General features: G+C 40.0%; 1 protein-coding gene across 2 annotated transcripts in view; it reads left to right on the top strand.

Moving 5' to 3' along the window:
• Window positions 1-12,431, top strand: part of ARHGAP42 (Rho GTPase activating protein 42) — a gene marked incomplete at both ends in the record, with an annotated part of 233,837 nt that overhangs the window by 188,893 nt on the left and 32,513 nt on the right. For both annotated transcript variants that reach the window (XM_080930427.1, XM_080930428.1), the window contains 2 exons: window positions 7,661-7,765; window positions 9,915-10,044. In XM_080930427.1, the coding sequence (XP_080786553.1) occupies window positions 7,661-7,765; window positions 9,915-10,044 (235 nt within the window). The remainder of the gene's footprint in view (window positions 1-7,660; window positions 7,766-9,914; window positions 10,045-12,431) is intronic.

Here is a 12,431-nt window from a genome sequence, read left to right as displayed (position 1 = left end):
AAAAAAGCACATCTGTCATAATCCTCTTTGTGAGATCCCAGCAGACACATGCAGTGAGGAGGAGCAGAGCCTGCAAGGATGTAGGCCCCATCTCACGTTGCATGTTCTCAGCTTTGGAGTCCACCAACTCAGTCCTATAAACAGGGCCCTCTATAGCTTATAAGGCTAGTCCCTGAGCCAGGAGGATTAGGAGCTTTGGAAACACAACTCAGCTTCAGAGATTTAATTTTCTACCAACGTCACTGGAAGTTCTGCTTGTTAAAGTGCTAAGTTGTTAAATTTTCTTAGAATAAAAAAATAACTTACCTAACAGACCATCCAATTAAACTCCTTGGGACTTCAGTGGATCTGAATCTCATTGTGACCTGTGAATGGCTCCTCAGCCTAGCAAGCCATATTCTATGACAAAGATTTATGATTCCTGGTCCCCTCTTTTTAACTAAGCTCTGACAGAGAGCCATGATGGGCATTTTTGCGGGGGTTAAGATTTTGAAAAACTTTATACATGTACATATGCTGTGTGTGTGTGTGTGTGTGTGTGTGTGTGTGTGTGTGTGTGTCTGTCTGTCTGTCTGTCTGTCTGTCTGTCTGTGTGTCTGTCTGTGTGTGTGTGCATGTGCATACACATTGGAGGCCAGAGGAGAGCATTAGATTCCTGAGACCTGAAGTTACCAGACTGTGTACCTACTGTTGTGGGTGCTGGGAACCAAGCTTGTATCCTCTAGAAAAACTGGAAGCTCTCTTAACCTTTGATCCAGCCACCTCCTGGTAGGCACTGTAGCTTAGAAAGCCATCTTTCTTACTTCTCATCTATTTGGAGAACTCCTATAACACTTGCCTCTCAGCATTCCTAGGTTGAGGCCTTCTGTACACCACAATATGACAGTCCATTGATTCTAACAATATGGCATATTTCTTCCACACGTTTCCATGTCTTTCTGACTCTGCCCACTGATTGTTCAATTATTCCTTGTCTAAAACTGCAATGATATTTTCTTATCTGTGTCCTTCCTGGAAGTTACTTGGGGGTTGTTTCTTGCCTCATCTGAGCTTCTTTATGGCAAATTCTATCTTGAAACACGTAGGTACATCTGTATATGATATGGCCTTAGTTGTATCTAGAGAGATTTTATAATCATTTGTTCACAAATGGCAGGCAAATGATATATTAGTATTCTTGAAGATTTCATTCGCTTGAAGTGTGTGTATGCTTGGGTGCATGCATGTGTGTGTGTGGGGGGGTGGGTTTCCCCTTACCTTATCCCAAATTGTGACACCCCACTTATCCTTCTTGACATATGTCTTTCTTATGAGTATAAACAATTTATTCCATTGTGTATATATGTTTCCTTGTGCACAGAAAGTGAATCTACTCAGACATTCACCAATGGATGTTCATTACCTAGTTGTGAGGCTCTGGAGAGTCTTGTGAAGTATTGGTTGATCAGAGATTTGTGATGTATGCGAAGATACTTTTGGTTCACTCTTTTGGGAAATTTAGTCCATTGTGAAGGAGAAGGCAAGGTAGCCATGGGAGCTGGCTCAGTTCTGGGCAGAACACAAAACTAGCAGCCAAGTGGATTTTAACCATAAGTTCAACTTGCAGTGTCTCACTTCTTCCACATCCTCAAGGTTCCACAGCTTCCCCAACAGTGCCACCGGCTGCGAACTAAGTGATGCCCTTCCAAACTCTGCTCATTGATCTGTCTTCCGCTCCTGTCAGAGTGTGCTGCACATTTACGCTGTCTGGCATTAACTTGGAACGGCCTTAACATGTGTAAGGCTTGCTACTCGATTTTTTACTCAGATCTCTTTGGTTAGCTGGCATTGCTTCCCATTCCACATGAATCTAGAATCACTGGGCTCTGCCAGGGTATGAGATGTGGATCTGATTTTACTGTACCTGTCAATCAGTGTGGAAAAAATGTCATCTTAACAGTTTCCTCAAACTGTGAGAGGGAGAAACTTTTTGTTTGAATTTTTTTTGTTGTTGTTGTTTATTGATGCTGCATTCCTGGCTTTCAGAATATGTTTTTGAATTAAATTTCCTAAACTAATTCCTAAGTATTTTATTCCTTTAAGGCATTTGAAGATGGGAGTTTTTAAAATTTGATGTCAGATTGTCTGTTGTAGTAAATGCTGGTATAAAGTCAATCTTTACTCACTGATCTCACAGAAGTGGTTTATTCTCTTAGTTTTCTTTAAAATAGATTCTTTAGGATTTTCTGTATGTAAATACAGGACAGTGGCTAATGGTTAATTTTGCTGTTTGCTTTCTGGTCTGCGCGTCCTGCTTTCCTTTTGCACACATGTACTTAGGTGTGGAATTTTCTCCACGTGCCATGTGTTTAAACACATGCCCCAGTTTCCAGAGCTTGTAGGACTGTCAGGATTTGGTGTGTGGCTGGATGAAGTAGGGGCTGCGGAGCATCTTGCTGCAGCTGGTTCAGCCTCTTACTAGGCACTGCACCCACTCTATCCTCTTACTGTAGCCCAGTGAGTTGTGTATGTAGAGATGTGTAGCTAATGCATGCCTACCACATTCATTTGGATTTCAGTCAAGTAGCAACCAATAGCTGAGAAAATAATGGGCACTTATTCAGTTCTAAAAATATCTACAAACATGGTATCAGTGTTGACTTTTGGTCTGGTTTGGGGACTAATGAATAATAACTTAACTCTAAACACCATGGAAATAATAAAGTGTAATAGGAGATTTCCCTAGTGCTAGAGGAATGTGAATCTGGAGGAAAGATAATTATCACCAAGCCCAACTATTTGGAACCCACATGGTAAAAGGAGAGTGATGACTTCAGTACATGTGCACCGTGACACACTAGCCCACACACGCACATATACACTAAATGATACATGCAAAAGTGTTATCACAATTTTGCCACCGGGAACAGTGGAAATCCGGAGACACAGGCCTGGTGAGACTGCGCTGTGTGTAGCCAAAGTACAAAGAGGAGCAAGCAGAGCATGCAGAAAACTTGTCCCTCTGGTTGGATCAGGGGAGCAGGAACCCTGGCATAGGGAATTGGTATCTGCCCAGAAGGAAATTGAGGAAGATCTCAGAAGATGAAAAGATCTCCCATGCTCATGGATTGGAAGGATCAACACTGTAAAAATGGCCACCTTACCAAAAGCAATCTACAGATTCAATGAAATCCCCATCAAAATTCAAACCCAATACTTCATAGAGTTGAAAAGAGCAATGTGCAATTTCATGTGGAATAACAAAAAACCTAGAATATTGAAATCCATCCTCAACAACAAGATAACATCTCTGGGAATCACCATCCCTGACCTCAAGCTATATTGCAAGGCAATTGTTTTAAAAACCGCATGGTACTGGTACAGAGATAGGCATGTTGATCAACGGAATAGAATAGAAGATCCAGAAATGAACCCTCACACATGTGGTCACTTGATTTTTGACAAAGGAGCTATAAACATTTAATGTAAAAAGAACAGCCTCTTCAACAAATGGTGTTGGTCCAACTGGCACTCAGCATGCAGAAGAATGAAAATAGACCCTTTCTTATCTCCTTGTACAAAGCTCAAGTGCAAGTGGATCAAAGATCTCCACATTAAACCAGGTACACTGAAACTATTAGAAGACAAAATAGGGAAAACCTTAGAACACATAGGCACAGGGGAAATTTTCCTGAACAGAACACCAATGGCTTGTGCTTTAAGGTCAAAGATCAACAAATGGGACTTAATGAGATTGCAAATTTTCTGTAAGGCTAAGAACACTGTCAAGAAAACAAAATGGCAGCCAACAGAGTGGGGAAAGATCTTTACCAACCCCACATCTGATACAGGCCTAATATCCAAAGTATGCAAAGAACTCAAGAAGTTAGACACCAGAGAATCAAACAATCCTACTAAAAAATGGACTACAGACCTAAACAAAAAAAATCTCAGTTGAGGAATTTTGAATGTCTGAGAAGCATGTAAGAAAGTGTTTGACATCCTTAGTCATCAGGAAAATGCAAATCAAAACAACCCTGAGATTCCACCTCACACCAGTCAGAATGGCTAAAATCAAAAACTCAGTTGGCAGCAGATGCTGGTGAGGATGTGGAGAAAGAGGAACACTCCTGCACTGTTGGTGGGGTTATAAACTGGTACAACCACTCTGGAAATCAGTCTGGTGGTTCCTCAGAAAATTGGACATAGTACTACCTGAAGACCCAGTTATTCTACTTCTGGGCATATTCCCCAGAGACGCTCCAACATAAAATAAAGACACATGCACCACAATGTTCATAGCAGCCCTATTAATAGTAGCCAGAAGTTGGAAAGGACCCAGATGTCCTTCAGGATATGAATGAATCCAAAAATTGTGGTACATTTACACAATGGAGTACTACTGAGCTTTCAAAAACAATGACTTTATGTAATTCCTAAGAAAAGGAATGCATCTAGCCAATATCAACATGAGTGAGGTAACCCAGTCACAAGAGAACAGACATAATATGCAGTCACTGATAATTGGATTTCAGATCCAAAAAACTGAACACCCCAGAAACAACTCATAGGCTATATGAAGCTCAAGAAAAACAAAGGCCAAAAAAAATGAAAGCCTCAGTTCTTCTTAGGAAAAATAAATGTATAGCACCCTCTCAGAGTGTGGTACACCTTGACCTTAAATCACTAATAATCCAAGAGCTAAGATAATAGCCTTGTGGCAATTTTTGTTAATCATAGATTATTATGTTTAATCTATACTCAACAAGAAATCTGTATCCATGTTAAGTTCTCTCCTACATGTACTTTATGCTTATGGTAACTAGTGGGATTTCAATTCGTGCTATCAAACCTGTAAAAGAATTAAGTACTGACAAAAATATTCATATAATATTATGCTAAAATGCCTTTAAAAATCTGTATATGTATCCCTCTTTTTAAAATAAAGTTGTAAAAAAATAAATAAAATAAAAATATAATTAGAAACAAACATTAAAAAAAGTGTTATCACTGACATTTTTATAAAGGTCACCATAAAAAAATTATTCCACAATTGAGCTGATCCCTTTTTTTCCTCTTTGTTTGTTTGTTTGTTGTTTTTTTTCCCCAGTGACCATAGATGGTGAGGGTTTGGGAAGGGAAGTTCTTCAGATTTCCCAGGTCTTTTTGCTCACTGTCATCGTCTTAACTTTATGGCACAGCCCAGCTTGTCATCAGTGTTCTCCCTCTCTCTCTGTCTCTGTCTCTGTCTCTGTCTCTGTCTCTCTCACTTTGTGTGTGTGTGTGTCTGTCTCTGTGTCTCTCTGGTCTCTCTGTCTGTTTCTCTGTCTTTCTGTCTCCCTCCCTCCCTCCCTCCCTCCCTCCCTCCCTCCCTCCCTCCCTCCCTCCCTCTCTCTCTCTCTCTCTCTCTCTCTCTCTCTCTCTCCCTCCCTCCCTCCCTCCTTCTCTCTCCTTTTTAAACAGTTGAGCTCTTCTCCCACCTAGTGGCTCTAGTTGAACTCAATTTTGTTTAGGCTTTCCTGAGCGTCAGTGGAAATGCAGCGCAGAGAAAAACGTGACAGCTCTTAGTGTGCCAATAATTAATATTTCAGATTTCTTTATTTTACTTTGGGTGTGTATGAGTTTAGCCTGCATGCATGTGTGTGAACCATATATGTATATAATGCCCATGGAGGCCAGAAGAGGACTATCCAGATTCCTGGAAAGGGAATTAGTGTTGTAAGCTACCATGTAGATGCCTGATATCAGGATTTAAATCCTCCATTGAGCCATCTCTCCAGCCTCTGCTGTGTAATTTTTATGTACTTCAATAAAATCGTTCACTCCCCACTGGGTGCTTAGAAGGTGCCGTGAGAGGAAATGGATGCCTCCTACAAAGTGGTTGTGCAGCCCCACTAACGAGGCTGGCAGGTGGGTTTCTGTCTGTGACAGAAACGCTTAGGATACAAAGCAACCTCGGGAGACAGAAGTGCCCGAATCATGAGTTTTAAAGCTCAATTAACAAACGGGTCTCAGAGGAGAGTGCTGGCTCAGCACACTATCAGTGAAATAATTCCAGAGGAGAGACTTGACAAACATTAGTGGCCTTTCTGTGTGTGTAATGGGTGTTTCTCAGGTCGAGTGACAAGCACATGACTTCTGTATGCATCTAATCTTTTAGTATGTAAACTACCTTTACTCCAGAGCCCCAAGCAGGACACCAAGAATCCTTACATACTATTTAGATACCATTACATGTCTGACATACAGTATGTCCTTCCCTGCCCCATACTCTGAGAAGCCAGAATTTTAGAAAACTGGATTTAGGGGTATTAGATATTTTATAGATTTATGGCAATGTTTTGAAAATATCTTCTCTGTTAATATACCTATCTGCATAGCTTCTGATGGCTTTGACATGACACCAGCTCTCTATGACGTCTAATTCACAAGGAGAAAATTTCTCCATGGGCTACTTACTGATGCCAACAGAGAAAATACTCTACTAATTGCAAGTCAGAGGAGTCCTGTTAATCATGAGTTTCAGAAGTGTTTTACTGTTTCTAACCTTTGAAAAAGTCTAGATCTACACATGCAGGGCCTGACCAGAATGGTTTAAATTCAGCTCTAAGCTCCAATTTGCTCTAAACTATAGATTTAAATTAAATGAAAATAAAAAGAAAACAACGTAAGAAAACATTTGGAAAGTGTCAGACTCCAAGAATTGACATAACTCAGTATGGAGCTGACCTACATGTTGAAAGAAAAGCATGAAGTCATGGTTTCCTCGTAGAACCGACTCATAGGTATTGGCAATTCTCACACTCACATAAGAGGCCTCCTGGAATACTCCTGCCTCCCCACACAGAAGAGGTGGAGAAGCTACTCACACAGGAATATCGGTTCATAGCCTCTCTCTTTCAATTTGAAAAATAACAAATGATATAGTTTAAGATTCTTTTGAAAGTATTTTCCATTTGATTGCAACAAGAATCTGTAGGCTGACAACCAGTGGTAAAGGCTATGGAATAAGAAAGTAGTGAATTATATAAACTATCAAAATAATGCTTTTTTTTTCTAGATAAACTTACTAATAAATATACCTGTCCCACAATTTTATGATAAGAACTTCTTATGTACAGATGCAAGTATATAGTAATTTAAAAAATAACAAAAAATGGGATTGCAAGGCCAGGAATATGGAATTTCTATGCTCTGCAAACCTGCTTTGAATTCACCTTGAAAAGTCTTCCTTAGCCTAAACCAGGATCTCTACTGCCACCTTGTGGGTAATTTTTCTTCTCTCCCTCTGAACAAATTGGTACTGGCCCTTGCCAGCTCTTTGCTATGATATCCTGCCTGGTCTCTAAATCTAACGCCTTTTCATCTTTTGCTTCATCTAGAGACCCTTCTCCGTTCTCTGTGCTCCCTTTAGTGGCCCCTGTGGTTGTCTCATGATGCATTTGGAAGGCAGAACAGTTGACAGTACATGTCAACTCCGTGACCACACGGAGAGACAAGATAAGAGGCAATGATCTCTTCCGTCTCCCACCTATGTTTCCATGGCCAAACACATTGATTGAAAATTGTTACTTTGAGAAATTAGAATGAAATATAATCTTGATATTTTGTATTGAGTGTTCTTTTCATATACAAAACCCAGACTTCTGTGATTTTTATGTGTATGCTTTTATCTTTACAGCTTTTGTCCTTCCTTCAGGGTTTGTTTACATTTTACCACGAGGGATATGAACTTGCCCAGGAGTTTGCACCGTACAAGCAGCAGCTGCAATTCAACTTACAGAATGTAAGAATGCTCTGCCCTCTCGATCATCCGTTAGGACCAAGTCAGACCTCCTTTTTACAGACATCCTCATGACTTCTTTTCTAGTGCCTGGGTGAATGTTTACTAGAGAAAACTAATTGTGTGTTAGAAAACTATATGCTACTGTGTTCTAAAAAAGTAAGCATTACAAATTGGGTCATTGGAAGTTAGCTGGTATTCTTGTTAGCTTAGTGGGTGACTCAGGATGAATAGGGTCTGGGATTCTCACATACTCTGTGTTGACTATAGTTAACACGATGTATGCACCTGAAATTTTTATGGACCTTAAGTCCTGCTCACCACACACAAACAAGAATAGAAAATACATGTGGTGATGATAAATTGCTTAACCAGGTTATAGAAATGATTTCACAGTGTATACAGGTATGGAATCATCACAGGGAAACACAGTGAGCTGGTTTTCATCTCACTAATGCCTCAAGGCCAGAAACAGGAGGGCTTGGCTGGCTTTAGGCAAGTTTCATTTGTGAAGAGAGCAGCATTTATTTCTCTCTTTTCAAAGGGAAGGTCTCGGGCTTCATATTCCATGGCTCATATCTCTGAAAGCATATGTAAAATGCCAGTTATTAATTGTTTGCAGGTAAGTTAAATGTAGTTTTGAAGCATTCAAAGCCTTGCTTTATTTCACATACGGGTGAGAAATGTTTACACAGGGTCTATTTCTACCAGCTTATTTTGTAAGGTCCTCCAGTTCTTTTGGTTTCTGAACACATAGTGACACTTTAGCCATAAACCAACACAGTTCCGCCCTCCTCAAACCTGGGGAAGAGCAAAGTCCTAATGTTGAGTCCTCACTACTGAATGCCTGAGTGGATAGCAATCTAGCCACAATATCCTTCACGTAATCTTCTGTAAAATGTGTGTGTGTCCTTCTCCGGACAGCTCGCCACCAAGCTGGCATGTCCCCGCAGAACTATGCAACTGGAATTTTCCAATCATGTTTGGGTTTCAGCTTTAACACCTAGGTTCCCCAGCAGAAATGCTTTTGTCTTTAGCTCATTTGCACTGTAGTTTCTGTTTTTGTTTTTGTTTTTTTTCCCAATGTGGAAGACAGTTGTCTGTCTTCAGTAGAAAAAGAAAAAGAAAAATTGCAGATACCAAGAAGTTTTTACAAGTTCTTTCAGTATTAGCTTCAGTTGCCTCAGTTTGGAGAGGAGAAAGAAAGCAGTTGAAAGAAACAATCAATCCTTATGTTTAAAAGGATAAAACAGCAAGATAGTTCTGAGATAAAGACCCTCCAGTACTCTGAGGGTAAATTCTCTTGCGGATCACTGAGAGGTCTTGGAGGTAAGCAGCGGCTCCATTTTCTGACACACTTTTTATGGTGAAGTGCTTTGAATGGAAGCCAGATTCTTTTAGAGATCTCACCTTATTCCTGCAGCTTAAGCAAACTTATTATTATGTTTATAAATGACTATTCTTAAAAAAATAGAACTTGAATTCTGTGTGAATAAGTTTTATACCAGCCTTCTAGCAACTGTATTAGTATTTCCAGACTCAAAACCATGGATGTGCCTTTTAACAAGCCTTTCAGCTGTAGACTTCACTAAGGGGTAAACTCTGGAGCTGTGGTTTTCTGGGTGGCCACCTTAATCTATTCATGTGAAGCCTTTTATTTGTGAATTTATTATTGAAAAGTGATTTTTTTTAATTCTAAAAAAAATAGTAAAATATAAAAATAAAGACCCTTGGGACAAGCAGGGCTTATTTTAAATTTGCTCATTGTCACATATATCAAAAGCACCATGTTTTCTTCCTCAAAGAAGAGATTAGGTTCCTATGTATCTACTTTTAATCTTAGCTAATCCAGGCTAGCAGATGGTTGGTAATGTCATTTGCTGTATCTTACCGACTTGGGACTCTCCAAAGAATCTGAAGGTAAAAAGTCTCTCACACACAAGTCAGAGGATGTACAGGATCATCCAGGGGTGTTTCTACTAAAGTAACTCAGAGCAGGCACACAGCTCAGCACAGCAGAGTTCTTTTACACTGAATAGAACTCAAGGGGTCAAGGTTTTCCCACTCTGCTGGGCAGTTTTAAAGCTAGTTAACAACTTCCTCCAACCTGGTGGGAAATGCTAAGTGAGTTTGTGGCTTCTCTTCACTTAAGACAAGAAATAACTTTGAAAGCACTCGACAAGAGGTGGAGAGATTGATGCAGAGGATGAAGTCTGCCAACCAGGACTACAGACCACCCAGCCAGTGGACCATGGAGGGCTATCTTTATGTCCAAGAGAAGAGTGAGTCCCAGAGACAGACCTGAAGTCTCTTTTTTTTAACTTTCTTTTTTCCATGTGTGTGGGGCCCTTGTGTGTATATGCATATTTGCATATGTGTGGACACGTGTGGTCACATGCACTCACCTGTACTCATGCATATAGCAGTTGATGTCATCTCCCACATCACTCCATCTTTTCACATAGACATAGTCTGTCAGTCAAGCCCAGAGTTCCCCCAATGGGTCTAGTTCCATTAGTGCATTAGTCAGGGATCTGGAGAAACAGGTCTGATAGATTCATCAGTGGACTTATAGGCTGTGTTCCAACTATTCCAACAACGTCTGATTTCAGTGGAAAGTCCAAGAGTCCTATAGTTGCCCAGTCTAGGATGGCTCAGCTGCTCTTCAGTGTGTACTGGAATGCCAAGGAAGTAGGCTCTAATAACAGTGAAGGCATGAACTTGCCAGTGCGAGCAAGGACAATGAATAGGCTGCTGGCACCTTTATATGGTCCAGATTTAAGGTGGATCTTCTCACTTCAAATGAATTTATCAAGAAATCTCTCGGGTGTACCCTGAAGCTTGATTTTCAGTTAATTTCAGATATACTCAAGTCAACAAGCAAGAATAGTCATCACAGCCAGCTTGCTCTGGGACTCCCCATCTCTGCCTTCTGACATTTCAGCCGGCTTCTAGAGACCCAAAAACAGGTCTTCATGCTTGCAAATACCTTAACCCCCAAGCTGTTACCCTAGCCTTACCTTGTAAAAACATGTGTGTGTGTGTGTGTGTGTGTGTGTGTGTGTGTGTGTGTGTATGTATGTGTGTGCATTTGTGTGTATATATATATTATTGCTATTCATGGTGCCTCGACAGGAATAAATATCAACAAAGAGGCTAAATTCAGAAAACTGTATACAAAAGCAACACAGTAACAGAAATCTAGCAATACAGAAGTTTGTAACATGCTTATCTAACCATTCCCAAAGCCTTAGGTTCATTTCCCAGCTCTAATGTAGGGGCAGGGTCACAAAACCTCAATGCTAGGGAAGAGGAGAAGCAGAAAGATTAGTAGTTCAAGGCCAGCCCCAGATACATAGTAAGTTCATGTCCAGTCTGAAGGAGACAGAAAACTCTGTTTGAAAAACTAAACAAAATTTAAAAGGTAGGTGACAGACAAGGAATTCCAATAGATTTATGATTATGAAGCCCATGTGCTTCCAAGGTTGACTGAAGACTATTAGATGAGACTTAATGCTGCCTGGAGGCAGACAATGTCAGAAGCTCATATGCAGATAAAGAGCTGCATGTCCAGAAGACAGTGACTGTCTCTGCCCTATCTTATCATTGACTCCAGCCATGATTCCAGAAGTATACATATATAGGAAAACATTAGTTTATAGAAAATACTGTTGGTCAAGTAAGACTAGTACCATTGTTTACATGATGCAGAAATACCAAGTTGAAACTGTGTTGAGATTGAAAAGCAGTATCAGAGAGGGGTTCATACAAAGAAAGGAGACACACACACACACACACACACACACACACACACACACACACACACGTGTACATATATACCACTATAACAACAATAAAATGACAGGGACCAACAAACATTGGTCATTGATATTTCTCAATAATCATCTCAATTCTGGAATAAAAAGACTGATTAATAGAATGGGGTGAAAATAGGATGCATCCTTTACAGCATCCAAGAAACACATCTTACCTGCAAGAATAGATATCACTTCAGGGTAAAATGATGGAAGGAGATATTCCAAGTGAATAGGCCAAAGAAGGAAGCAGGTATAACCATCTGAAAAAATAGATTTCAAATCCAAACTTACCATAAGAGATATATTCATCAAACTTACCATAAGAATATAACATATTCATCAAATAGAAAGTCTACCAAGAAGATACTATAATTCTCAACACATATACACCAAACATAAAAGTTTAAATCAAGTTTATAAAATACACACTACTACAGCTAAAATCACATATTGACTGTCACATTCTGATGGTGGGTTACTTAAGTACTCCATTCTCACCAAGACCCAGACCACATGGGCCTTAGTGCTGAGATGGGAAAGCAGATGCAAGCTCCTGTTCCTAGATCATAAGCTGCCTTCAGTTGATAATGGAAAGCTGTCTTCAACTGCTTACAAATATTTCTCCAGTGAGTCTCACTAGGTCTACTTAAGGCTTCACAGTAAGAAGTAAATGGACAACACAAAATGAACTCAGGTATTTTTGTAGATTTTTTCCCCCTGGGGTGGGGGTCTTACATTGCTTTTGGGTTTTTTTTTTTTTTTAATCTTACTGATTTTTTACTTGTTCATTATGATTTCCATTTTTAAGTATGTGTGTCTGTGCGTGTGTGTGTCAGAGAGAGAGAGAGAGA

This window comes from Micromys minutus (assembly GCF_963924665.1).
Source record: "Micromys minutus genome assembly, chromosome: 16".
Lineage (NCBI taxonomy): Eukaryota > Metazoa > Chordata > Mammalia > Rodentia > Muridae > Micromys > Micromys minutus.
The sequence above is the reverse complement of the archived record's forward strand: the minus strand, read 5'-3'. Positions and strand labels throughout refer to the sequence as shown.